The 27,596-nt window shown below is 54.4% G+C and overlaps 1 protein-coding gene across 1 annotated transcript in view; it reads left to right on the top strand.

The window, feature by feature from the left end:
• The window catches only part of ARAP1 (ArfGAP with RhoGAP domain, ankyrin repeat and PH domain 1), a 172,781-nt gene that overhangs the window by 121,295 nt on the left and 23,890 nt on the right, over positions 1-27,596 (top strand). Inside the window, 16 exon segments of the mRNA XM_043504001.1 lie at positions 1,288-1,470; positions 5,075-5,249; positions 10,600-10,734; positions 11,310-11,445; positions 14,388-14,490; positions 15,802-15,997; positions 16,758-16,797; positions 17,388-17,582; positions 18,119-18,155; positions 18,157-18,289; positions 18,292-18,330; positions 20,323-20,428; positions 22,414-22,561; positions 23,434-23,520; positions 24,454-24,522; positions 25,146-25,263. Coding sequence (XP_043359936.1) covers positions 1,288-1,470; positions 5,075-5,249; positions 10,600-10,734; positions 11,310-11,445; positions 14,388-14,490; positions 15,802-15,997; positions 16,758-16,797; positions 17,388-17,582; positions 18,119-18,155; positions 18,157-18,289; positions 18,292-18,330; positions 20,323-20,428; positions 22,414-22,561; positions 23,434-23,520; positions 24,454-24,522; positions 25,146-25,263 — 1,900 coding nt within the window.

The following is a 27,596-nucleotide window of genomic DNA, read 5'->3' on the forward strand; positions in this document are numbered from 1 at the left end:
TCTCCACCAACAGTAAAAGCAGTGCCCTTGGCCTGCAATCAGGAGCAACCCTACAAAAACAAACCAGTATGTGAAGCCCTGCGCTTATGAACGACCGTACAATAACAAACCAGGGTGTGCAGCCCGGAGCTTGCAAGCAGCCCTACAATAACAAACCAGTGGGTACAGCCCAGCACTTAAGAGCAACCTGACAATAACAAACCAGCATGTGTGGCCTGGAACTCGTGAGCAACCCTCTAATAACAAACCATTGTGTGCAGCCCAGCTCTTGCGAGCGACTCTACAATAACAAACCAGCATGTGCAGCCCAGCTCTTGCAAGTGACCCTACAATAACAAACCAGTGCGGGAGAAAGAACATCAGTAAGGAAATGTGTGACTCTCAAAGTGCAGGGGCTGATCCAGGTGAAAATGAGAAGCAATCGCTTTAAAACGTCAGTGTCCTTTTTGTAACCTGCAGCTGGAGCCAACAAGCCTCCATGTGGCTCCGCAGATGTTATTCTGCGGCAGGAAAGGGGGTGGGGGATTGGCTGCCCTGCCAGACCATAGTCTTAGAGGCTGGGGTCCATAGGAGAGGTGTGTGTGGGCCAGCCAGGGCCCTTGGGGCGTGTTCTGTGGGGAACAATCCCAGCCTGGTTGAGGGGGCGGAGGAGATGAACAAACAGGCGGATGGTAAGCTGGTCTCTGTGTCTGTCTGCGGACACCACGCAATGGGCGATTTCACATGTGAACAGCAAATGGGGTTCTCACATCAGTGCTGGCGCATTCAGTTACTAGTTCTCTCTCCCACACCCCCCATTCTTAAATTGCTGCCCATCACCAAGGTATCAAATCCCCAATTCATAGGTTGGTACAACACAGAGCCAGAAGGGACCACTGAGATCACATAGTCTGATCTCCTGTAGAACACAGGCCGTAGGACTTCCCGGGATTAATTGGCTTGTCTGTCTGTCTGTCTCTCTGTTCCGTTCGCACCGGGCCCCTAGCCCCACCTTCCCCACTCAGCCCACCCCTTGGGGAAAGCCTAAGTGAACACATAGGCTTTGCACGTGCCCTGCGGGTGAGCCTGTTTGGGCTGTTGGACTGAGTGTTAATGACAGGCAGATTGATGGTGGTCTCCCCCTTTGACCACACCCAGAGCTGCACTAGGCACTAGCCCCACGTGGTTTGTCTCGCGTCCAGTGGAGATCCATGGGGGATGTGGGAAGGGCAATGGGGAGATGGTGTTACTCGCACAGAGGTGCCAGGCAGTGCCGCTCACTCTGCCGTCACTGTTTTATATCCCCAGCTGTTCTGCAAGATTGGTAACTGCGTGGCGAACCAGTTCTGGGCAGCCAACGTGCCCCCCAGCGAGGCCATCCACACGGTGAGCGGGAGCCAGGAGCGGAGACGCTTCCTCGTAGCCAAGTACAAGGAGGGCAAGTATCGGCGCTACCACCCGCTCTTTGGGAACCAGGAAGAGCTCAACAAGGTTGGTGCCTAGTGGTCTCAAGATCACATTCAGGGAAGGGTTGGTCTGCTGGCCTCTGTCCTGGCAAGGGGTCTCCATTGCCTGGAGACGGTGAGCAGGCAGGGCCTTCTCCACCCAGGGCCTGCATGCTAAAGAGCCTCCTTCAACGTTGGATTTTCCTCCTCGCCTTCCGCAGAGGCAGGCTCAGGCCTGTCAGGCTCCTGTGAGGGGCTCAGGCCTGTCAGCTGGGAACTCCTAAGCGTGGTTCTGCCTGACTCACTCTGGGAGCTTTGCCCAGTTGCCAAAGCCCAAATGTTCATAAGTGGGCCACCAATGGTGACACTGATTTTCGGAGGGGCCAGGTACCCACAGCTCCAGTCGGTAGCACTAGGAGCTGTGGGAGCTCAGGCAATGGCCTTAGTGGTGATCCTCGCGGCTGACCTCCTCTGTTCCTAAAATCTATGAATCTGTGAAATCAGCTCCAAGGTCTTGCAGGCTGATCACCCAAAAGAGGTTGCCTGGCTCCCTGCTTCAGTTTCCCCATCTGTGAAATTGGCATGCTCCTGTCTGACTGACAAGTGCTCAGCATTATTGTCTGTGGTGTGTGTGTTGTAGGGAAGGTATGAGGCACAGGTGGGGGTGCTCAGGTCGGTCTCTGCAGTGTTCAGGTAGTTTGCCTGGTGCATGGTTAAATGTTGGTTTTCAATAAATAGATGTTAAACTGAGGCCTGGCCTGCTCTTAGCTTAAAGATCCCAGGTCTCGACTGGGAGGCTAATCCAATTGTTCTGGCCAAATTCCAGTTAAGAAATAACATTCTGTCTCCCTGAAATTCCCTCTGCAGTGTCTCAGGTCTGGTCCTAACGTGTCATGAAATGTTGCTGTGTGCTGTTCAGTAGCTGCTGTGTGCCACCCCAGAGGTGGCTGCATTTCAGACCTGGATGAAGTGATTCCAATGTACAGTTTGTAGCTTGCTTTGTGGCAAGCGGGGTCTGTACAATTGTCAGTTCTTTTCCTCAGCACCTGCAGTGCCCGCTGAGCTCTTGGTCAAAGTGTATTGGGGTAAACGAATGCTTAAGTTCTCATGTTGCAATGACCCCTTCCTTTTCTCTGTACCAGAGATGGCAGCTTGTGCCTTCCAGATCAGGCGGAGGCTCCCGCTCTGTACGGCACTCGTAATCTCTCTCTCTCCCCCTGGCTTTCTGCAGGGGATTCGGTCCCTGGCTGCATCCCCACTCTGAAGATGGGGGTCTGCTTAGTGCTGACATCCCAGGTCCTCCCTAGGCTGTGGCCGGTTGGGAGGGAGATGGCTGGAGCTTTGCTCTTTCTTGCTACTGGAAAGAAAGGAGAAGGCACAAGCTAAAAATAATCCAGTCGGGAAATCCAGCAGGATACTGCAGGAGGAGATGGGTGGAGTGATCAGAGTATCGGGGTCCAGAGTCTTGGCTCCCCCACCCCCACCCCCAGACCGCTGAAGCATAAAGTACTGCCTGTCCTCTGGCGTCATCCCTGGCTCATCGTCTGGGCAGGGATAGTGTCTCTAGCCTCTGCCTGCCAGAAGCTGGGGCTGGATGACAGGGGTGGATCACTTGATGATTCCCTGTTCTGTTCATTCCCTCTGGGGCATTGACCACTGTCAGAAGACAGGACACTGGGCTAGATGGACCTTGGTCTGACCCAGTATGGCTGCTCTTATGTTCTTTTGTCACCCAGGCTTGTTCTCCCTGAGCATAATACTGCATTTACTTTCTTTCCACGGGGCCAGTGTCTCCCCTCATAATGCTGGGGATAGACCAGGCCTGTGTATCCCGGCTCCTCCAGGCCAGCCATCCACTCCTATGCTCCATCAGCCCCCTTCACCGCGGATCCTGTTTATTCATGCCCCACACGCAGTCCGCTGGCAAGGCTGATCTCACGGCTGCTGCAGGGATGCTCTAGCAGTGTTTGCCCCAGGTGCGTATTGACCTTGGCTGCAGCCTATAGGGAGAGAGGCTGTTAACCAGATGTCAAGACCATCCAGGGACCTGCAGTTTCATTCTTTCTTAGCACGGTACAAAGGTCTGAACAGGACAGATTGAAACATGCATGTGGCCTAGATCCCATCCTCACTGAGGGCTAGTGGCTTTGCTTGGCCTGAAAAGAACTGGTCTTGACTGAACAACAACTCTTGGGCTGGGCCTCTCGCAGGCACCTTTGCCTTTGAAGATCTCTGCCATGATCACTGTTTGTGTGCGTGGCTAGGAACCGCACAGGGACCCTGATCTATTCCAGGTGTCAGCAGCCCCTGAACACCAAATGGCTTTCGAGCCCGCAACTCATTACAAGCTCCTCCTGCAAAGCTGGCCGAGCTTGTAAGCATTGCAGGGCAGGGGGCAAGAGTGGTCGGCCCAAGTGTAATACCCCTCCCCCCATGGGTAAACAGCGGGTTTTGAACCAGGGCACTTCAGCACCGAAGCAGGCTTGAGCTAAAGGAGTAGCTCCTCTAGCAGTAGTAGGCTGTTATCCTCTAGTGGATCAGTCACTAGGGGGCAATATGATTCACACATTGTGCTGCCTAATTGTGTTGCTTAATTCCTGTTATTGGCCGCTCACACCAAGTGAGTGAAATCTACTGGGGCTCAAAATCACTGCTTTGGAAGGATCATTAGCACCGTAGCCTGGACCTCTGCTGCGTGAGCAAGAAGAATAACTTCTTTGGCTGGTAGCGGTAGTAAGCAGTTATCCTCTAAAGAACCAGCCACCAGAGGGGGATGCATTGTTACCCTGGGGGCACCCAAATGACCTTTCTAAACACTGCAGCATAGCAGACCAACCCCTATGATATTTTCTAAAGGAATTCTTTCAGGGCAGGCTATTTCCCGGGGGCTCCATCAGGGAACTGAAATATTTTAAATGAGCAAATTTCAGAGAGCTATGTTGAGCGTCCCTTTAAGAGACACCTTGAAGCCCTCACTGGTAACTGCTGGTGACAGACGTTGCGCCAAGCGGGAAAGCTGATTTTTTTTCCATGCTCCAGGCAAAGTTGAGGGGACAGTGGGAGGAGCGTAATTAACTTTTGAACTCTTTCTTTTTTCCTTTTGCTTCACACCGGTGGTGAGGATTATATGGGAGCAGCGACTGGGCTGGAGGACAACAGAAACCAGGCTGGCCATATCAGATTGCAAGCCGCTTTCCCTCCTGGACTTTGTATTTTTGTTTGCTAAGAAAGTCCAGTCCCCACCCTAAGCCTCTCTGGAGAGGAGCTCTGGAATTTCACATGTGGGCTTGCTTGTTTTCTCCCTATACAGAGGCCGTCCCACCTTCTCGCTGTATGACGTCACCCAGGGCTCCTTAAAGGAGGGATTAAAACCAAAGCTGCTCCAAACTTTCTCCCCCAGTTCAAGCCCCTTTCCCTTCCCCAGCTGGCCTGGAAGCCAGTTCTCAGCTGCAGCAATCAGCAGCCCTTGCCTGTGGCACTTTCTGCCTGTGTCAATATTTTGTTTCCAGCCTGTTTTGCTGAGCTCAGCTCGGAGCCCCCCTGCCTCCCCCGCTGCCCCGCTCTGGGTTTTAACTGGTGAGGGGGCTTTGTCATTCTCTGTTGATGCTCTGCGACTGGACTCATCTGTTGCCTTCCTTGCCCTGTTGCAGGCCCTGTGTGCTACGGTGACGACCAGCGACCTGGCTGAAACTCAGTCCCTGGTGTTCTGCGGGGCGGAGGTGAGCTGCTTCTCCGGGGACCCCAACTTCCCGAACCCCATCGCCTTAGCCGAGCAGGCTGGACAGAAGCTGCAGATGGAATTCCTGCTTCATAACAAAAACTCAGGTAAGAGGAGCAGGTGGGACTGGACAGAGCCCCCAAGCCAGGGCTGTGAGCAGGATGGAGTTATGGGAATGCTGCTGCTGAACTTGCCTTGCCTGAGAGAGACGATGGGATGGGCTAGTGGTTAGAGGATCAGACGTGGGCTCTGTTCTCCGCTCCGCTACTTAATGGTTCAAGGTCACACACCAAGTCACTTTGTGTCTCTGTGCCTCCATTTCTCTCATCGGTGAAATAGGGCCGGGTACGCTCGCCTATCTCTCTAGTGAGGCTTGATTGAGCCAAGTGCTTTGATACCCTCCGTGCTACGGAGGAGGGGCAGAAATTGGATAGCAAAGTTGCAAGAATGCTTAAGAGACCCTATGTGCATTGGAAGCATTAGCTCGGATCGTGCTAGGTTCCTGGCAGAGCTATTTGAAACTGGGTGGTGTCGATTCACATGAGCCAGGGCTTTGGTTCTGTGGGTCCCATGTGAACCCAGAACTGCCCTCGCCTCGTCCCTGGGCCTGCTGTGAACCCTCCCCTGCCTCCTTTTGGGCTGACTCAAAACTGAACCTTCTGGCCCCACAGTGGCTCAGGTTTCAGCCCCACAGGACCAACTTTGGCACAAACTCAGAGTCTTTGGTGTGTAGCTGAAATCAGGCTAGCTCAGTTCAGGCTTCCAGGAAGGTTTTCCCCACCATTCTGGAGAAATCGTTGAGGAAAGTGTCAGGGGCGTAATGAGAACAGGAAGTGGCTATGAATGAGGAGGGAGCTGGTATGGGTGTACGTTGGCGTCAGCTGTAACACACATTTAAAACTGTGTTTAAAAAGCCCGTCTTACCCAGAGAAAACGCAGCAAACAGCCCAGCTGGAAAGGCACCAGGAGGGGCTGCTTCTCTCCCATCATTCTTATGGGCTGGTTCGACTCTCCCTGGAGCATTTTTCTGTGCTGTCCCAGCATGCTTCAGCAATCTAGGGATGCGTCCAATGGTTCTGGGAGTGCTCTCACTGTGCTGCTGGTCCATCGATGCCCGTGCCCTCAGCGCAGCAGGGTGATGGAGTGCCAGCGACAAAGGGTCTGTTGGTCTGCAGGTGACCGCGCGTTAAGGCAAAGACCCAGGTGTTTTCAGGTGCTCAGGCAGATGGCTGGGGGAAGCATGACCCATCGGCTGCCCAGTATTCACCAAAGCGATGCTCTGCCCGGGGCTGCTCCACATTGCCAGTGTAGTAGCTGAGGGTTTCCGCCCTCTGTCAGCGCTTCGCCGGGGTCTGACCCGAGCTCCCAGCTGACTTCCTGCTCAGCGTGGCTTATTGCTTCGCAGCATTTGACCCTTCATGAGCGCGTCAAGCCACGTATGAGCAGATCATGGCCTTCAGGGGAAGATCCACTCTGTGCATTCAATAGAATCCCTCCCCACCCTGCATCGCCACGTGCATTTCCCCACCGGCCATGGCCCTGCAGTGCTCGGTGTTAGAGCCAGGCATGCTTAGCGCTATGGCAGAACTGCCCGTCTTCAAACAAGCCCAGGTTTTGGTTGGCTTCCAGCTCACCTGCAGCTCTGGTTCCATAGGACAAAATTCTCAAGTCAGTAAAAGGGCATCTAATTCTAAAAACTCCCATTGACTCGGGTAGGGACCCAGACTTTGCACAGGGGAAGAAGGAGAGGAAATGTCTATTGTCAGGGATACAATGCCTGGGAGCACAGTGTGAAACACTGAACAACAGGCCAGTCAATCTCTGCTATTGATCTCTAGTCTAATCTATAGACAGCTCGCTCATGACCGTAATGTTTGGGTGACCTATAAACCTATTGAAGTTGTTGGATTTATAGGGGTGGGGGGTGGTAAGGGGGAGAAACCTGGCCCAACAAGTTCAGAAATGTCAGCACAAAAGTAAATGCAGCTGGTGTGAACCCTCTCCAGCCTGTGCATGATGAATCAGAGAAATCTGAGAGCTCTTAGGTCAAATAGTCCCTCTCCTGGGACCATCCTGGGCTCACTCCCTGCTGTTTTCCTGAAGTCCAGTGCACTGAGTCTGTTATGCAGAGTACATTTCTGGCAAGGACATAAGAGCCTTGTCTATGAGGGATGGGCAAATCAGACTGGAGAATGTGCAGTCCAGGCTCAAAACTTGCACAGACCAAGATCCCAAATGCTGATGTCTCCCCCGTCAATCATTTGTACTGCTGGGTTCCCAGTGAGGCCAGAAACATAAGGGCTGAAATACCAAAGGAGGGGCTGTTCTCTCGGTCTTTTCAGCCAGATCAGAAAGAGAGAGAAACAGAGAGCTCTCACGAAAGCGGCTGTGCCCAGATTGCCAGCTGGCAGAGTCAAAGGATCCAGATAAACATCTGTGCTCTAAACTCTCCTGGGCAGGGACCTCGCTTCTACACCACGCTATCCATCCCCTTGCTCCCCGTGGAACAGCAGTAACCCCAGTGTTTGTACTGCGTACGGCACAGCACCTTTCCACCACAGATCTCTGAGCATTGCACCAAGGGGCATGAGTATTGCCACAGAAGGGAAAACTGAGCCCCAGAGCCATGAAGCGTCCATGGCAGTGCTGGGAATAGAACTGAGATCAGTTTTTAAAGCAGGCCCACCCTTTGGCCACTGGCAGGATTTTGTCCCTGCCCTTCAGGGCCGGAACCTCATTTTCTGCTATCGTTTGTAAAGCCTTGAGCCCTCCGTCGGCACTGAAGAAATACTTGTTAGAGAGAACAATCTTCTGCCCTGATTCTTGAGCACCTTCCCTGTGAGGAGCTCAGCACGCTCCACTGACATGGGTGATTCCAGCTTGAATTGTGTCTCAATGAGGAAAGGAGAGAATATCGGCTCTGTTTTACAGATGGGGAAACTGAGGCACGGAGTGGTGAAGTGACTAATGCAAGGTGTCTGTGTCAGAGGCGGGAATAGAGCCCAGCTCCCCTTAGCCCCAAGACCATCCCCCTGACTAGGAGAATCTCTTCCCCTGCCCCCCCCCCCCGAAGGTTAGCAGTGAATTCAGCACTAGTGCCGTGTCCCCAGGCTAGAGTCCCAGGGTGAGAGGAGGTGGTTTTTGGCCCTGCTGTTGGATTACGTTAGATAAACCAGGCCCTCTCTGTGTCCGGTTTGCGTAGCTCAGGAATCCCTTCCTCTGACTTGCTGGTAATGAAGCATCACAACGGAGCTGTCAGCTCGGGGAGACGAGCTCTGGCTGATTGCACTGACTTCTTCCATTTGACAGAGCAATGACAAGGGACTGTAACAACAGCATCTCCCAAGCCGGACCCAGGGCTATTGTTGTTGTGCTCTATGACGGCCCAGTGATGGGTCATTTCCGATTCCCTGCTGCAATCCTCACACAATCCGCCTGCCCTGTGATTGCCCTGAATGTGCCCTGCCAGGCTGGCACCAGCCCAGCCCCGCAACCAGCCCACCAGGCCTGCCTCCAGGGCTCACGCGTCAAAGAAGGGGACCTCTATGCCAGGATCTCTTCTCTGGGCCCAAGCAGTGGAGTAGGAGATGTACCCCTGCAGTGGGGCTGCCTGGGGCTGTTAACTTACTGCCCCCTTGTACCTGGACATGAACCGTTCCCGACATTCAGTCGAGCAGTTCTAGTGCTGGAGGCTTTGGCCTGGGCCCCCGCAGCCCTGCTGCCTAGTGCCAGGCTGGCGGGAAGCGATGAGCCTCGCTACACGCCCTGAAAGGAGCAAGAGTCAGGCTAGGCGTGACCGTCAGCAGGAACAATGCCACGGCCTCCAGCCACAGCAAGTCTGTGCCTGGCCTCGGTCAGCCTCCACCTGCCCATTTAACCTCCCTGCCCACCTGGGCGAGAGCTGGTTTCCCCCAGACCTAGGCGTTGCTCCACGTAAGGATTTAAAGAGCAGGACCTGGAATAGATGCAGCTGGGCTAGGCGGTCGGTGCTGCGGGCAGGCGGCGGGGCGATGCACTGCCGGAGGGCAGCTCAGCTCGGGCCGCGGGGTGCAGGAAGCAACCCATGTACACCTTGGGAGGTGGCGGCAGGAGGCAGTGGCGTCGCCGGGTGGAAAAAACAGGGGGAGCAGAGATTAAAAAAGGCACCACCCCCTGGTACTCACGCGGCGGTGCTCCGGGTCTTCAGCAGCACTTCGGCGTCGGGCCCTTCGCTCGCTCCGGTCTTCGGCACTGAAGGACCCCCCGCCACTGCAATGCTGCCGTAGACTGGAGCGAGTGAAGGGCCCGACGTGGTGGTGGTGCCTTTTTTTATCTCCGCTCCCCCTGACCCGCTGCCGAAGACCCGGAGCGCCGCCGGGTGAGTAAAAATGTGAAAGGTGCCAAAGAATTCAAAAGGCATCATTTCTGCTTGGTGGGGGAACGGCCGCTGCCCCGCTCCCCCCCAGCTACGGCACTGGCAGGAAGGGCTGGGGTGCTGAGCGGGCAGCCAGAGGGAGTAGCGAGGTGCACAGGGACACCAAGCCCAGAGCTCCCAGGAGAGGCCTTTTCGGCCGGTGCCAAGAGCACCAGCTGCAGCACGCAGGACAGTTGGAAACTTAGTATAATATGCAGACGCTGCTCCCCACAGAGCACCTGGTCGCCTATCCCCTTTAGCCTGTCCAGCACGTCGCGTCTGCGCTTCCTGTCAGCCCCCGTGGGAGGCAGGAGGGTCGTCTTCCCCACAGCTAGCTAGACATCGCAAAGCTAGGGCTGCAGCCCAGAGCTCCCCTCCGGCTGCCCTGCTGGTATAACCCATTGCTGCTGCAGCCCCGCTGCTGCTTTCCGGGGCGCTGGCTTATGGGGGCATAAGAGGGGGCTTGGGGCAGCCTAGCCAGAGGATGCTGTTGGATTTGACTGAGGTCTGTTCGTTGGCAGATGGGGGTTAACATGTCTCGCTCAGAGGGCTGGGGATGGGGTATGGTGCCTGAGCTCTGTCCCCCCGAGGGCTGTAGGGTCTGAAAGCTGACAATCTGCTGGCTGTCGGGCAGCCTGCGCCGTTGGTTTCAGCCAGCTCCAAGTGTGCATGTAACAGCTGTTTGTGGTCTCAGCGGAGAGGCCAAGGCTTAATTGAGCCCTGGAGACCGAACCCCTCTCTCATCCTGAGCCAGATTGAGTCCTGCAGGCAGCGCTGGCACCATGACAGCTAGCACCAGGCCTGCTCTAAGAGTGGCGTGGGTTTTGGTCTCTGGGGCCACCCAGGGGGTACTATAGAAAAGCGACCAGCAGCAGAAAGCAGCTTCTAGCCTGTGGCCAAATGGCTGTTACCATTAGGTTTCCCTAACCGCCTCGGGGTTGCTGTTTGCCCTGGGCTGCCAATGCCAGAGTGACGCTTGGCTCCCAGACAGCGAGAGTTCAAATTCCTCATCCGCTGGGTGCAGCGCACAACCAATGGGCCTTTAACGCCGTTTGTGACTGCAGAGATCCCGCGGGTGGAAGCGGGGTGCAGTGAGGAGAAGCACTACTCGGTGATCCTGCCGTCCGTCACTCACAACGGCTTCCTCTACAAGATGCCCTCCATGGCCAAGCTGATGCATGAACGGAAATCCCGGGAAGGTAGGTGCTTCTGTGGTTACCTGCCAGGGAGAGGAGGTGGGCAAGGTTGTGGAAGCATTGTGTGGCGTGGCACAGGGCAGGACCTGTTGCTATTGTGCCAGAACAAAGACCCAGCCCTGTGGTGCAGAGAGTAGAAAACCTCGAGACACAGACAGACACACCTGGGGTGTCTTTGGCACAGGCCGTGTAGGGTGTCAGATGTCTCTGTAGATCCCTAGCATAAGCTGTGTCTGCTCTTGACTCCTGTTAACCCTGTGGCGCCAGCCCAGCTGTGGGAGCAGGAGCTGGAGTCCTGCCTGCACATCATTAACACAGTTGTTTGTGAGCTCCAGTGTGCAAACCCAGTGCCAGGACCAGGGGTGGCCCAGAGGGCAGAGTTTGGCTGACCAACCCTTTGCTGGCAGAGCAGAGATGTGGGAAGGGAAGAGTCCAGCCTGGCTTTCGGATCCCCGGGGGAGTTTGCAAGCCTGGCCATTGGACAAACCATTTTGTTTGCTTGGAAACTGAGCGGGTTTTGTCTGGGGTCCATGAGCCACAGTAAACGCCGCACCCCCTTTAACTCCTCTCCCCCATAGAATTCAGCCGCCGCTGGTGCACCCTCAACGACAGCATCTTCAGCTACTACGAGAACGACCGCAACGCCGTGCCTAATGGCGAGATCAAGATGGAGGAGATCGTGTGCCTGGTGAACAACCCGCCTGACACCCACGGGTAAGGGTCTGCCCACCCCGCATGGCCCCAGGGGACCCTAGCCCGCAGAGGCACTCTACAGGGAATGGGAACATAATTAACCCTCTCTGGCAACAGCTGGAGCAGCAATGGGTACCGAGGCCAGTGACCGCTAATGACGTTGGGAGGGCCCATAGGCACCATAGAGCCATTTCTAGACCTGTGTGCGTAACAAGTGAGCGAGCGTGAGTTTGGAACTCCCAGTGTCTGATCGTGGCTCTGCCGGTGACGTGCTTCGGACAGGTTACTTAAACCTTTGTATGAGTTTCCCCATTAGTAGAACGGGACTCAGACCTACCTATCTTTGCGGGAATCATTTGCTGCGTGAGTTGGCTGCATTGCTACAGGAATTCCTCGCAGTGGCATTAAATCTCAGAAGGGTCTTTCCAGTCCCTGAGGAATTTGTCCCCTCCAGGGAATTGAACCACCTGTCCCTGGATGTGAAAGCAGCAACGCTACCTCCCAGGGTGAAAGCAGAGCCTTCTGGTAACTGTTCATACCCGTCGCAGTGAGAGCGTCTTCCAGGCTGTCAGCTGGCAGTGTGCAAGCCCATCCCTGGGCATGGCTTACAAGGCAGTTGCCTGATTCTCTCCTCACACTGGTGTAAATCAGGAGCAGCATCCCTGAAGTCAGTGGGGTTCTTGAGCTCAGTCCTGTAGCCTGGCGAGGCCCCTTGTGGGCGCTCCGTGGAATGGAGTCACTCACAGCGGCCCTGGAGCCGGTGAGGCAGCTCTATAGAATCATCCAAGTGTCGTACAATCGCCGAGCCACTTATTCTCCACTTTGTGGTAAGGCATTTGATTTTTCCTTCTTCAGTGAAGTACTTTGCACTTGTTTGGATTGAATTTCATTTTGTTGATTTCAGGCCTATTCTCCTATTCGTCAAGGTCCTTTGGAATTTTTAAACCTGTCCTCCCAAGTACTGGCAACCCCTCCCAGCTTGGTATCATATGCAAATTTTACAAGCTTCCCCTCCACTCCATTATCCACGTCATTAATAAACACATTGAATTGCACTGGACCCGTGATCTCTGTGGGACCCCCCTGGAGACACCCTCCCAGCTTGACAGCCAACCATTGATAGCAACTCTTTGATTACGGTCTTTCAATCAATTGTGCACCCACCTTATAGTAATTTCATCTGGACCACATTTCCCTCGTTTGTTTATGAAAATGTCATGAGTATTTGTGCCAAAAGCCTTACTAAAATCAAGGTAAAAAGAAAAGGAGGACTTGTGGTACCTTAGAGACTAACAAATTTATTAGAGCATAAGCTTTTGTGGGCTAGAACCCACTTCATCAGATGCAGCTACAGCTCACTTCATCAGATGCTTATGCTCTAATAAATTTGTTAGTCTGTAAGGTGCCACAAGTATGCCTGTTCTTTTTATGGATACAGACTAACACGGCTGCTACTCTGAAACCTGTCATAAAATCAAGGTATATCTTGTCTACTGCTTCATCCTTATCCACTAGGTCAGTATCCCATCAAAGAAGGAAATTAAGTTAGTTTGGCATGATTTGTTCCTGACAAAGCCTTGCTGTCTATTCCTTATAACCCCGTTAGCCTTCAGGTGCTTACACATGGATTGTTTAATAATTTGTTCCAGTATCTTTCCAGATATTGAAGTTAGGGTGAGTGGTCTGTAATTCCCCGGGTCTTCCTTGTTCTCCTTTTTAAAGATAGGTGTTATGTTTACCCCTTCCCAGTCTTCTGGGACAACTCCCATCCTCCAGGAGTCCTCAAAGATAATTGTTAATGATTCCGAGATTGCTTTAGCTAGTTCCTTACCTACCCCAGGATGAATTTCATCAGACACTCCTGACTTGACTACATCTAACTTCTCTAAATATTCTTTAACCTGTTCTTTCCCTATTTTGGCTTGTGTTCCTTCCCCTGGTTGTCAGTATTAATTGTGTGGAGTATCTGGTCACCATTAACCTTATTAGTGAAAACTGAACCAAAATATGCATTAAGCAGCCATCTTTTTGTCATTAGTTATTAGCTCTTCTTCCCCACTAAGCACAGGACCTGCACTTTTCTTCCTCTTCCTCCTCATGTATTTAAAGAACCTCTTCGTATTGCTGTTTATGTCCTTGCCAGGACATAACTCCTTTAGTGCTGTAGCTTTTCTGATTATGTCCCTGCACACTTGTGCTGTTCTTTTGTCCTCCTCCTTAGCAGTGTGACCAGGTTTCCACTTTTTGTAGGATTCCTTTTTGATTTTCAGGTCCTTAAAGAGCCCCCGATGCAGCCGTGTTGGCTTCTCACTATTCTTCCTGTCTTTCCTTTGCGTTGGAATAGTTGGCCATTGTGCCTTTAATTTTGTTTCCTTGAGGAACTGCCAGCTCTCCTGGACTCCTTTTCCCCTTAGATTTTCTTCCCAGGGGATGTCACCAGTTCTCTAAATTTGTTAAAGTCTCCCTTGTTTGAAATCCATTGTCCTTATTCTGATGCTCTCACTCCTTCCTTTCCTGAGAATCATGAAATCTATTATCCCCACCCCTGTTGGTCAGAGTCAAATCTAAAATAGCTGCCCCCCATACCCCCCTGGTTACTTCCTCCGCTGTCTGGGACAAAATGTTGTCCCGGACACGTTCCAAGAACTTACAGGAGATTTTGTGTGTTGCCATATTACTTCCCCAACCAAGGGCTGGGTGGTTAAACTCTCCCATTGCTACCAGGTCCTGTGGTTTGGATATTTCTGTACCAGCCTCCTCCTCCTGTAGCTTCCCAGCAGCTGGGACTCTCAGAGCTGCTTTTGCAGTGAAGCCCTTGTGACAAAGAAAACTGGGACTGCAGAGCAGTGGGGGCTAGTTTGGAGTAAAGGTGGAGATGGGACCAGAAAGGGCTCGAGGTTAAATGAAATCCTCAGTGTATGTGTCTCCTTCCTTCCTCTATTCTCGCTTTCTCCCTCACGCAGGTTTGAGAGCACATTTGAGGTCTACATTGAATCAGAGAGACTGTACCTCTTTGGGCTGGATAACCTGGAGGCCATTCGGAAGTGGGTCAAGTCCATAGCCAAGGTAAGGTGCACCCCGATCCTGAGAGGTGGTGGAGGGAATTTGCTAGGGGTTGAATCCCAGTCTGGATTTGAATGGAGCAAGGACTCCAGGCAGGGGTGAAAGTTACATAAGGGACTTACCGGTACGCAGGACCGGGACGGGGTCCTTTGGGCAGAAGGGGTGGGGCCTCAGGAAGAAGGGGTGGGGCCTCAGGTGGAAGAGCGGGGCCTTTAAATCCCCAAGCCCTTTAAATTGCTGCCGTTACGCCGGGGCTCCAGTCGTGAATTAAAGGGCCCAGAACTCCAGCTTCGGTAGCAGTGGCCGGGAGCCCCGGGCCCTTTAAATCGCTACTGGAGCCCCATGGTAGAGGTAGCTGCGGCAGTGGCCAGAGCTGTGGGGCTCTGGCGGCAATTTAAAGGGCCCGGGGCTCTGGCGGCAATTTAAAGGGCCCGGGGCTCTGGCAGTGGGGCTCTGGTGGCAATTTAAAGGGCCCAGGGCTCCGGCTGCTGCTGGAAGCCCAGGGCCCTTTTAAATTGCCCACCTGGGGAAGCTGCACCCTGCTGGTACGGTCGGCTGTGTACCGGCTCTTGACCGGACCGGACCGGCTTACTTTCACCTCTGTCTCCAGGGCAGTTCCCAAGTGGAGGCCCTGCACAGGACGCTTCAGTGGGTAGATGGGCATGGGGAGCGAGTCTCAGGACTGGGACGTTGTCCTCGCTGCATGGTCCTGTCCCTTCATATCACTCGAGGGCCCAGTGTTGGGCTGGTTGACTAGGGCCAAATTTGGAAGCACATCGAGAGCTTAGTTCCCCGGAGGCCTGGGGAACCAGATTCAGGGGCTGTGAGCAAGGGCGGCGAGTGACTCCCAGTCAGTGTAACTCCCCATCTCACTGCAGGAGAGATTCGCGCCTTCTCACTGGGACATGGGGCGCCGAGGGGCCCAACGAGGAGAATTCCCCAGCACGTAGGGCCGCAGTTTAGGGGTGTGCCAGGGAGGCCTCTCCAGAGCACACGCTGCTCCAGAGATTCTGGGGCCACAGCCCCCAGGCCGCCCTGGAGAAGTTGCTGTCAGTTACAGCAGCCCCTGAGGCTGCTCTAATTTATGCCAGGTGCTGCTCCAGCTCTTGGCCGGCCCAGAATCCAGGGGCACAAAGGCGGCTAACACCAGCTTTCCCCTCCCGCTGTTTGTGAAGCCCCCCGAAGAGTTGCAGTTCCCTGGTGTGTCTGCATCCGGCTCCTCGTGCCGTTCATGGCTGGGTAGCTGTGTTGACGCACAAGGGCTCACGGCTTCTCTCCTCTCTTCTCCCTCCCTTGCTGCTGCCCATGACTCAGTCCTTCGTCCACCCCCGAGCGGATGAGCTGCTGAGCCACGACTTCGAGAGGATCGGGCGGCTGCAGTACAAGGGCGGACTGAACCTGCAGCGGGCCAAGGAGGGCTGGTTCGCCCTCACCCAGTCCACCCTCTACGCCTTCTTTGAGGACAGTGACAAGGAGGAGGCACTGCACCTGAAGAAGCTGCAGGAGCTCTGTATGTACCACACCCCTTCCTGCTTCCATGCTGTCCCTCCTCCCGGGCCCCTTGCCTTGCTTCTCCATAGAGAGGGGTCTCGTCCCTGGGCCTGACAGGTGTCATCCCCACCCACCCCACGGCTTGCCCCATCCTTTCCCCTTGCCACCTTAAAACCCAGTACCGTGAGTCCGACAGGCCACTGGCGTTTGTACAGAACAGTCCAGTTAGACAGCACCTCTGATCCTGGAGGATCTCGGAGCACGTTATGGGCCAGGATCACTCCCTCAGTGCTGAAATGCAGCCGGCTCTGGGGAGGAACATGCCAACTGTTCTCCACTAGTAACGCTCCACAATTACATTCCGAAGCGGAGCAGTGAGGGAGAGCACCCCTCTCATAGATCTAAAGGCAGGAAGGGGGTTGCCCAGGATGGAGGGGTTAATACCCCTTCTGCAAAAGGTACCCCGAAATCTTTCAGCTGCATATCTCCCATGGCACAATGTTCCCCAGCCCAAACCTGGGGCTTGGTTCAGTGCCAACTCTGGGAGGCTAGTGCCACCTGCCGCACCGCATGTCCACGTACCACCCAGAGAGAAGTCTGTTAGTGGAACCTCTCTCAGGGCCCTAGCTGCCCGCACCACTGCTGCTGGCAGCTGGCACTTGGAGGCAGGTACTTTCACCGACAGAACCGAGCTTCTACCGCCGTCTAGCCGGAGGACGGGGAAGGTGAGCTTCCTGCACTGGTGTGCTCTCACCGCATCTCTGCTTTTCATTTCACAGCCGTCCAAGGGGACAGTCTGGTTCTGGTGGAGAGAAGAAGGTAAAAAGCCTGTTTGTGCTTCATGTAGTGCAGGGCAGAACCCAGGGAGAGATCCTTCGGGATCGTTAGATCCTGCAGGGTTCTAAAAGCGGCAGGGTTTGAATAGAAAGCGAAAGGGACTAAAAATAGCCAGCAGGACGGAGGTGGATGGGTGATGAGATGGGGACTTCCCTGGGGCAAATCAGGCCATCTTAGCAGGAAGCAACTTCCCCCCGCTGTATACCCCGTGACTCATGTGAAACATCTGGTTGGCCTCCGTCTGCTTCTGCAGGGGCTGGTGTTCACCTCGACATGGCCACGTCTGAAACCGAGGCCCTGCCCTGCTTCACGCTGCCAGTGGAGGGCGCAGAGGTTGCTGTCTCTCCCGGGAGATGGGCAGGTCCAGGCTGAGACGCATCGCGGTGGGCAGGGCTGTGGGGGTGGGTAGCGTGAAGACGTGACTGCCCAGGGCTGTTCACCCAGTACCTTCCACCCACATGGAATTCACTTTAGAGGGCAGCCTAGATGCATCAGCTGATGGACTCTCCAGCAAAGCTTACTCCTGGTTGTTTCCCAGCTAAGAGGCTGTGGGGCTGTGTTTGTCTCCCCAGGACGCTGTACATCCAAGGGGAGAGGAAGCTGGATTTCTTGGGCTGGGTGGCTGCCATCCAGAAGGCTGCGGGGAGCTCCGGTGACACGTTGTCTGAGCAGCAGCTCACGGAGTCGGACATCCCTGTCATCGTAGACAGATGCACGATTACATCACGCAGGCGGTACGTCCTCACCCAGGAGTTCCCTGTCTGTGGGCATGCAGCAGGCCCTCTCCCCCTCGCTTGCGTGCTGGGGGCACCCCTGCTTCCAGAGGCAAACCCCTAGCCCAAGAGATGGTTTGGTGTGGATTGGCTATTGGCTACGAGATGATCATCATGGTCCCTTGTGGCCTTAATGTCTACGAGTCTGAGTCTATAATGGAACCGTAGTGACAATTCAGTGGTGCAAACTATTGCACATCCAGCCCCAGGAGGACAAGGGAAGTGCAGGCAGGTATATTACCACGTGTCTTCTCTCCTTGACCTACTGTCGGATTCATCCATTGCATTAGCATGCTACCTTCACCCGGCCTGGTGAGGGGGTAGGAAGGCTATTTCTGTGGCTGGTCAAGGTTGGAGTGGTGGCTTCAGTGAGGCCTTGCGGCCTTGCAGAGCTCCGCTTGGCTTCTTATGTCAGGCCAGTGGGAGGGTGGGTGGTCTGTGACTCCCTGTGGGACATGCTGCACCAGAGCTCGTTGTTCTTCACATGAGGCTGTTTGCATCACTGACCTCGAGTGACCTCTCTGCTTCAGGCTGACCTCGGAGGGGATCTACAGGAAGAGCGGCCAGAAACTCCAAGACCACCAATCTGCTGGAGATGCTCCGGAGGACGCGCGCAGGGTCGGCTCCAAGGAAGGGGTAGCACCAGGTGGACGACGTCTCCAACACGCTGAAGAGGTTCTTCCGAGACCTCGGGGATGGGCTCTCACCAAAGAGTTCTGCCAGGACTGGCTGAAGGCAGCAGGTAGGGGGTGGTGCTGTCCTCTCCTGGCAGAGTCTGAAAGCAGAGTAATGACAGGAGCTGAGGCTGGGTGAACAGGGGTCCCTTCTGGCTTTACAGTCCATAAATCTATGAGTTTGACACAAGGAGGCAGCGTGGCAGGGAGAGCATTGGTAGCTGGGTGCCCTGCCATGGGAGGATAATGGGGAGTCCAGATCGTTAACGGCCCTGCTTTAGAGAGGAACATGTGTCCCGAGAGGGGAGGACTAATCTGGGGTGGGATTAGATCAAGAGATTGGAAGGTCAGGGCTGCTGGTTCCAATCCCAGCGCTGCCACATGCGTGCTGGGTGATCTTGGCCAAGTGACTGCCCCTCCCGGTGCCTCAGTTTCCCCATCTGTGAAATGGGAGTTATACTATTTACTTCTCCCACACTGGAGTGTGTGAAACTTAACTGCTGTTTGTAAATGCTTTGAGCGCCACGGTGGGAAGGACAATCCCTGTCACAAACTCTCACTCCTCTGGACTCCGGCATCATCACTGGGCTGCCCACCAGGTCCTCTTAGAATGTCACGGGGACAGAACTCCCAGCCTCCTGCTCCTAGAGCTCAGCTAATCTCCGTGAGCTGTAAGCCATACGGGCCTGCGACACACAGTTCAGCCGTTCCAATGTCATCCAGTAGAGGGCAGTGTGACATGTACACACCAGCCAGCTCCCTACGGGATTCATATTAGGACTGGTTATTGCAGGATTAGGCATTTCTGCTACAGGTGAATTAGCCCCATCCCTGGAGTTTAGTGATCTCAGGTCGGTAGCAGACGTCTCAGCCAGCCCCTCTCCCTGTGTCGCTCCAGCACTGCACGGCAGGATGCCACAGCCTGCTCCCTGGGCTCTAGTCTGAGAGCGCCTGAGGACACACGTCTTTCCTGGCTCGGGCTGAGCAGCTGGGGTTAGACACACAGCTGAGCGTGCAGCCTGCTAGTGCCCACCTGCTGGCTCCTCTGCCAACCGTTCAGGCTGGGGAAACAGCATCTGGGCTGCAGATGTTTTGTTCGGGGAACTATGGGCGGGTTGAGGCCTCTGGATCCGGGAGTTAGAAGTGGCCAGGCGCAGACAGGAAGCGAGATCTGGAGCCTGCCCTGACTGAGTGGGGAACGTGGCACAGGAACCGGGTCCCTCTGCCGTGGGAAGATCCAAGTCTGCCTGTGGGGCAGGGCTGAGGGGAGATGGGGGAGCAGGGCTGGCCCGAGACGCAGGCAGGTCCCAGATCCCCAGCCTCACTGGGGTGGGGCGTGTTTCTCCTCTTAATGGGTCCGCGGCAGGTCAGAGGGACCTGCTTGTCTGACTAATGTCTAGTGATGCTTTGGCTTGTCCAGCACAGCAGAAAGGACGCCGGGCCGTTCACCCTTTACACCTGGAGCTGCCAAGCAGCACCAGCACTTGGGATGGGTGAATCCGGCTGCCAACCGGCTGAGATCTGAGCGGGGAGCTCAGCCGTGTCGTTCCCTTCCCACGCCCCTGCCTGCCCGGGTCCACGGACAGGTCATTGGCGGAGGCAGCGCCGTCAGGTTTGCACAGTGCAGCTGGCCAGAGGCTAGAAGAAAATCATGAGACCTGAATCCCTCCAGGACCCAGGAAGGCTGGGTGGCTCCCAGAGAGTTTCTCCCCAGTGTCTCCACCCCCCTGGTCTTCCCCTGGGATCCCAGTGCTTCTTCCCAAGTGGGGCCACCCCTCTACCCAAGTCCACCCCCGCAGGCAGCAATCCTCTGTGTGCCGCATCACCTCCTCCCTGCAGGGGATGGGGCAGGTGAGGGGCGATCTGGGAAACAGATGGACGGGGGTCAGGCAAGCAGAGGAGGGTCCGTGAGAGTCCAGCTCCGCTTGTACCATGTACAACCCCTGGCAGGGAAGCCTAGCGGCCAATCTGGCAGCATTTGGCAGCCTGCTCCCCCAAGCCCACCCGCTCTGCCGCTGAGCGGCTCTGCTCACCCTGTGCTCCGCTTCCTTCCCTGCCAGCGATTGAAGACGAGGAGGAGAAGATTGGCCAGTACCGTCGGCTCCTGAGCAGCCTCCCCATGGTGAACAGAGCCACAGTCAAAGCGCTGATCAACCACCTGTACCGGTAAGTGGGGCACGGCACAGCCAAGCCCAGCTGCACAGCTCCACTCTGGGCCTGGCCAAGGCCAGTGCTCTCCGGCGGGTGCCGGAGCTGTGTGCCCCGTTCTGCCAGCTGAGCATGCAAGGCCTGGTTCCACCCAGCCGGAGAGTCACTTGCCAGGGCTCCCTGCTGAGGAAAGAGGTGCTGGGTTTACCTGCTGGTTTGTGATGCAGCGAGATAAGGGTCGTTCTCTCTCTAACAGGCTGTGGAGGGAAGGGGCTAAAGCCAGGGATTCAGGAGACCTGGGCTTAATCCCCTGCTCTGCCACCAACTTCCTGTGTGACTCCAAGCCTGTTAGTAGTGAACTTCCGCACAGGGCGGGTTGTGAGACCCTCATATAAAGGAGGCTCCAGATATGCACCGTGTTGTTAGGATGAAGGCCAGACTCAGGATCAGCAGAGCAGTGTTTGTCTTTCCCAGAGTTCCTGGGACAGGTTCTTCTGCCTCCTCTTCAAAGAGCCATGCACCTTTTATGGCTAATGGGTCCCACTGGCCATGTCTATGTAGCCTTTTGTTTTATGTAATGGTAATTATACTACAGTGGGTTCTGCTCTGGCGGCTACAGTCTCACATTCAGGAGAGTTATCTCTGTTCTAGAACTAGAGGCCATAGGAACCCACGAAACCATAGGCAAGTGACACAGACAATCACAAGAACATTGATCTTTTAGCAGTTTTATTAAAGTTACCAACAAAGTTATAAATGTCACAGTGTTTACAGTTCCTAAAAATAAGTAACTGCAGACAAAAAGAAAAGGAGGACTTGTGGCACCTTAGAGACTAACAAACTACAGACATGCTCACATCCTCCTAGATGGGCTTAGGGTCTGTTGGCCCTCTCATGGATTGATCATCAATACGGGCATGGCTCCTGCTGTAGGTTTTCCATGGGAAGCTCAATTTTCCTGCTCTGGGCACCCTCTTTTATACTGTGATTCTGTCTATAGCTACACTCAGCGCATGTACCTGGCAGTGCCAACCCTCTCTTTCTTACTGGTCTGTGTTCCCTAGAAACACAAGGGATCCCTGTAGGCTGTGCAGGTTCTTATTGACATTGACATACCGCCTTTATTTTGTGGTTAAGACACATATTGGAGACAATATTTGCTATTACAGCATTTTATCTTTTAAATTTAATCTTCTGGCTAAACTTTCACAACATTACCAGCGGGTACCTCTTTTCCCATCATCTTTAGGGTTATTTCTCCGTCATTGACTCATGTCAGCATTTCTTGTCTTTTGCAGGCCTCAGCCTACAGGTTTTTGCATTTCCGCTTGTCTGACTAATGTCTAGTACATGGTTCCTCTAAATACTGATCAATCTTATACTTCTATAATCCTACAGATGAACTCTAATTAACATAAAATGAATATATATGATATAAGATGTTGATTAATCATAACATCACACAATACATGGATAATAAACTAAAATCATTGGCTACATCTGGCTGGATCTGTCAGGCAGGACAGCTCCTTCCCTTAGACAAGCTGGAGAGCGAGGAACTTCTTTCTACCGGCTCCAAACCCCATCCCTTGTGAGCAGCAGCTGGCTCCTTTGACCCAACAGTGTCCCTGAGCCGTTCACCCAATGGCTGGGGGTTTGCCCCAGGTCAGAGGTGGAGCAGGGTGTTTGTGGCCGAGAGGGTCCCTGCCACTAGAGAGCCGAGTCTGGGCCCAGACCTTATAAGGTGTTTAGGTGCCTAGCTCCCACTGAGATCAGTACCTTGTAGAATCTGGGCCTAGAGCACTACACACAGCAACCCATGGAGGGTCCCCCCAGAAACGGAAACCCCGACTGTCATGGTGAGATCTGAGAGGACCTTTGGGGCAGGGCAGGGACAAGGTACAAGGAGATGGGAGCATTACTCCTCTTTCACTCTGTGCCAGGCAGAGGGAGGCAGCTGGAGCTCCAGGAGGAGCTGTCCTTAACGTGCTGGCTTTCCGCAGGGTCCAGTACTTCTCCGACATGAACCAGATGAACACACACAACCTGGCTATCGTCTTTGGGCCGACGCTCTTCCAGACGGACGGGAAGGACTACAAGGCGGGGCGCGTGGTGGAGGATCTCATCAGCCGCTACGTGGTCATATTTAGCGTATGTAGCATTCAGAAGCCCTGCTCTGCTACCCTGGGCAAGCTACTTCCCCTCCCTGTGCCTCAGTTTCCCCATCTTACAGATGATACTAACCTCCTTTGTTATGTGCTTTGAGATCCACGGATGTTAAGAGCTCAGCATGATTACTGTTATTATGAGACCTTCGCGCCCATTGTTTTACCCTTCCTCCACGAGGACATTTTTTCCTTTGTCGTCTTTCTGATCTCCAGCCTCTCTTTCTACACGCCGCTCAGCACCTGGCTCTGGGCATACAATTCTCAGCAATGCACTAGCCACCAGATCCTATAAAGGACCCTCTGCAGATAAAGCCCGGCCATTGGGAGAAGGGTGACTTTGGAGAGGACTGGCTGGATTTGGGGGATCCATGAGGGGAGGGTGGCTGTGTCTGAGCCATGCTGGAGAAGTCGAGTTTGCTTAGAGGCAAGTGGAGGGAGGGATTGCGTCTCACAGATCAAGGAGAGACACTGACGACGCAGCGTGTCCAGCTGCACTGCAGTCAGAAGGTGTGAATCCAGCACGTACAGACGTACCTGAGCTGGCATGAGTAACAATAGCAGTGAAGCTGTGACGGCATGGGCTAGCCACTCCACATCGGAACGGGTGGGGAGAAGCACGGGAAGGCCTGTTAGGAGTTCAACACTATTTGGCGGAGGCACTTGAGTGCCTTTCCTTGGCCGGTGGAGCTGGGCAGGTGGGTGACTCCAGACCATCACAGCTCAGTGATGGGCAGGGGGCCAGGGACTGATGGGGAAGGCCCGTGTCCCCCCCCCAGAGCTGAAGTTGTCCATCTGGCGTTTCTGCTGCCAGGCTGTGGAGGGTTCGATTGTTCTGGCCTTCTCTCCTCTCGGCAGGTGGACGAACAAGAGATGAGGAAACAGCAGGACGAGATCACGGCCATCATCAAGATGCGGATAGCCGGCTCGTCTAGTGGAACCCAGGTAGCCGACCCGTCCGCCTGCTGGTGGAGGAGGGTCAGGTCTCACCTGCACATGCTTGCTCGGTTCTCTGCGGAGATCCACTGGGAAACTAAGATCTCAGGAACTCCGAAGGGGCCAGGCAGACACATTTAATCTCCTCCCTCAGCTAACCCGGGAAGGTCGCTCTCTGCTTTAGCTGTCTGACTGTAGAGGCTGCTTCCCGTTCTGACACAGCTGGTTTCACAGCTCTGTGTACGCTGCAGCTGCCCGTTCACACTCCCAAGAGCAAATCCCCTTTTTCTATCGCTCCCAGAATCCTAGGCGGTAGAAGGGGGCAGCTTGTTAGGTCCCAGCTAGCTCACCCCACTCCCTGTTGCCCTTTGGAAGCTGAAATATCAAACGTTTTCAGCTATTTCCCCCTCCCATTCAGCAGCCCCTGGGTCTGTCCTCAGCATCCCTGGATAGACCACCACTGTGCCGCCATGAAGCCAGCTGTAAAGGCTCCTTTTTCCTGCTGATGGCTTCTCACGGCTCCGGTCACTGCTGCTACTGACCAGCAGGGGGCGCTCCGGCAGACGCCGTCTATTCTGGTGGGACCACAGCGAAACTCATTGCTGTGCTGAATTGCTTGGTGGAAAACAGGGTCAGCTGCCAGCTGAGCAGTGGCCTGGTTAAATCACATGACCCGCTGATCACATAACCTTCCTTTTGCCCACCTGTGGAGTTAAGTGTGTCACAGGTAGGGCTTGGGACCCTTCTCCCCTTAAAGGGCCAGCCACCCTGTGCTGGCGGGTTATTCAGTGAATAACATAGGGCATTGAGGGGGATCTCTGCACCCAGATTAACTCTGGGGTGTGGCAGGCCAGGCCGGGAGGGGATTCACACTCACCAGTGTCGGTGCCCCTCAGTAAACGGGAACCTGCTGGTAAAAGCCCCTTTCTTGTTTCCTTCCAGCAAGCCGGGGACTTCATCTGCACAGTGTATCTGGAGGAGAAGAAGACGGAAGCAGAACAGCACATCAAGGTGAGGCAAGGGCAGGGGCGGTGGGAAGGGAAAGAGGCCCTGGCTGTGCGCCCTGAGGAAGGGGAAGCCGGGTGGTGGCACATGATGCTCTCTTCACTCTGATCCAAAGGGCTGGGGCTTCACAGTGCCACTTGGGAGAGAGTCAGGGTGGCGCCGTTGCTTCAGACAGCCAGCACGAGATGGGGCAGCCGACTGCATCCTGACTGCCCTCTGAGCCCCAGCGCTGGGCTTGCACTGGCAGGTGGGTGCGGGGGGCTTCCACCTCTACCCCAGGGCACATGTGACTCTTAGCACTGGGGATGAGGGGAGTCTAAGCCGGAGGAGCCTGCTAGGAAAGCTGGGCACATGCCAGTGTGGGGAAGTGCAGATTGGATTTCCAATCTGGTCCCTTCAACAGCAGAGCTAGAGCCTTCCTCTGACTGCCCTGACAGAAGGCACAGCCCTGGCAAACCACTTCTGAGGGCTGCCCGCTAGCCAGAGAATGAACGCAGAGTCCGTGGCTCCTGGTCAGAAGGGCTGGTACCCCACTAGATGCTCGGGCCTGCACTGAGGGGCCGGGGGATCTGGAGACATCACCTGCCATAGCGCAGACATGAGAGAGGCTTCTTTCTTCCTCGCCTCAGATCCCAGCCACCATGACGGCGGAAGAGCTGACCTTCGAGATCTTGGAACGGAGGAAAATTGTTATGAAGGAGAAGGAGTACTGGAGCTGCTTCGAAGTGAATGAGAGGGAGGAAGCAGGTCGGTGTCTGGGCGGGAGAGAGGCTTACTCCCAGAATGGTAACCTGCCAGGTGTAGAGCGGGCGGGGCATTGGGTCCGAGAGCTGGATGGACAACCTGTCACGGCTCCGGCAAGCAGACTAGAGCAGGGCATCGGGAGAGTCTTGGCTCTGACCTTGTGACCTCGCAAGTCACTTAGATCGAACATAAAGGCAAGCACAAAGCACTTAGTTTAGGAAGGAAAAATCAAATGCATCACTACAAAGCGGGGAATAACTTGGCCAGGCGGTCGTACTGATGAAAAGGATCTGGGGGTGAGAGTAAATCACAAATTGAACATGAGTCAACCATGTGATGCAGTGGTGAAAAAGGGTAATGTCATTCCAGGGTGTATTAACAGGAGTGTTGTACGTAAGACATGACAGGTCAATGTTCTGCTCTACTCGGCACTGGTGAGGCCTCAGCTGGAGAACTGTGTCCAGTTCTGGGGGCCGCACTTTAGGATGGATATGGACAAACTGGAAAGAGCCCAGAGGAGAGCAACAAAAATGATCAAAGGTTGAGAAAACCTGAGCTGTGGAAAGGTTAAAATCCTGGGCTTGTTTAGCCTTGAGAAAAGAAGACCGAGGGGGGACCTGACAAGTCTTCAAATACATGAAGGGCCGTTCTAAAGAGGACAGGGATCAGTTGTTCTCCATGCCCTCTGAGGGTAATACAGAAGCAATGGGCTTGAGCCACAGCCAGGGAGATTTAGGTCAGATAGTAGGAAAACCTTTCTCACTCTCAGGGCGTTAAGCTCTACAGTAGGGAGCTTGTGGAACTTTTAAGGGAGGTTGTGGAATCCCCATCACCGGTGGATTTTAAGAACAAATGCCTGTTAGGGTCGGTTTAGGTTGACTTGGTCCTGCCTCAGTGCAGGTGGCTGCACTAAATGACCTTGAGGTCTCTTCCCGCCCTCCATTTCTGTGATTTCCAGATCAGCCACTGAGTTTAGATGTGTCAGTTTCTAGGTGCCCACCCTCACATTTGGGGCTTGAATTTGCAGAGGTGCTGAGCACCCACATGGACTTCAATCGGGCTCTGTGTGCTCAGCCTTTCTGAAAACCAGGTGCTGGGGGCCAGATCTTTAAAGGTGTCTCTCGGCATTTTGAAGCCCCTCGATATCTTTGACTATCTGGCCCTAGGTGTCCAGCTGGGCTCCCCAGCTTTGTGGCACCCAAAATCAATAGCCACTTTGAAGCTAGGCCTTTCCTTCGCTATACTCTCTGTTTCCTTTAAACAGGGAGGGTTATAGCGACTCACCTTTGGAAAGTGCTTTGAGATCTGTGGATGAAAAGCCCCATGTTAATACTAACTAGTCGGCCAAATCCTGCAAAGAGCTGAGCACCCGGGAAGTCAGTGGAAGCGGTGGGTGCTCTGCAGCTTCTCAGGACCGCTCTGGATTTTGCCCAGCCATGCTGTGAAAATCCCAGTGGCAGTAAAGGCCTTACACGAGCTCATTGCCAGCAGCTGGTAAACTACCGACGGCAGCGTTTCCCGACCTCCAGACAGCTTAGCCACCTTCAGGAAGGGGAAACCACCTGCACCCATTTGACTGGGCCATGTGTCATTAAAGTCAGATCCGTCTGCAGTAACACCTCCCCTTTGCCTCCCCATGAGGCATGGGGAGAGTTCACCTCACACTGTGACCGGTGCTGACATACGCTGTTTTTTCTCCTTTAAAGGCTCAGTCTTGCTTCCACTGAAGTCACTGGCAACACAATCAGTGAGTTCAGCGGGGGCAGGATCGGGGCCATGATGGGGAACTAGCTTGTACAGATTTGAAGGCCAGAAGGGATCATTATGATCATCTAGCCTTCTTTGGGCACGTCTTAACACTAGAGCCAAGTCGGGCTCTAACTCAGGGTTTGACCCTGACCCCCTCCTGTCTACACACACAGCCATCTCACCTGAGCTTAGTGGTGCTTTCAGCCCAGGCTAGTGGGTGCACCTTGGGGTATAGGTTAAAACCCAGCTGAGTCTTTCACTTGGGCTGGTAACCTACCCACTTTACAGAGGACACAGACTAAATCACTGCAGTGCTGATAGTCCTCCAACACCTTCCCACAATTCCCCCTATTTGCCCAGGATAGACAAGTCCTCCCACAATTCCCTGGGAGAGAACCATAGTGTGGCTCAGCATCTGCGGCACGAAGAACCTGGGATCATTCCCCCTGGAGACACACAAGGGAGGACAGAATAACATGGGTGAGGCTTTGCAGGGGGGCTTCTCACTCCCGAGCAAGGCTGACTCAGGTGCCCATCCCGAGTGAGCTCTGCGGCAAGACAGACCTTTTGACACCCAGCTCTGATCA

This window comes from Dermochelys coriacea, chromosome 1 (assembly GCF_009764565.3).
Source record: "Dermochelys coriacea isolate rDerCor1 chromosome 1, rDerCor1.pri.v4, whole genome shotgun sequence".
Taxonomy (NCBI): domain Eukaryota; kingdom Metazoa; phylum Chordata; order Testudines; family Dermochelyidae; genus Dermochelys; species Dermochelys coriacea.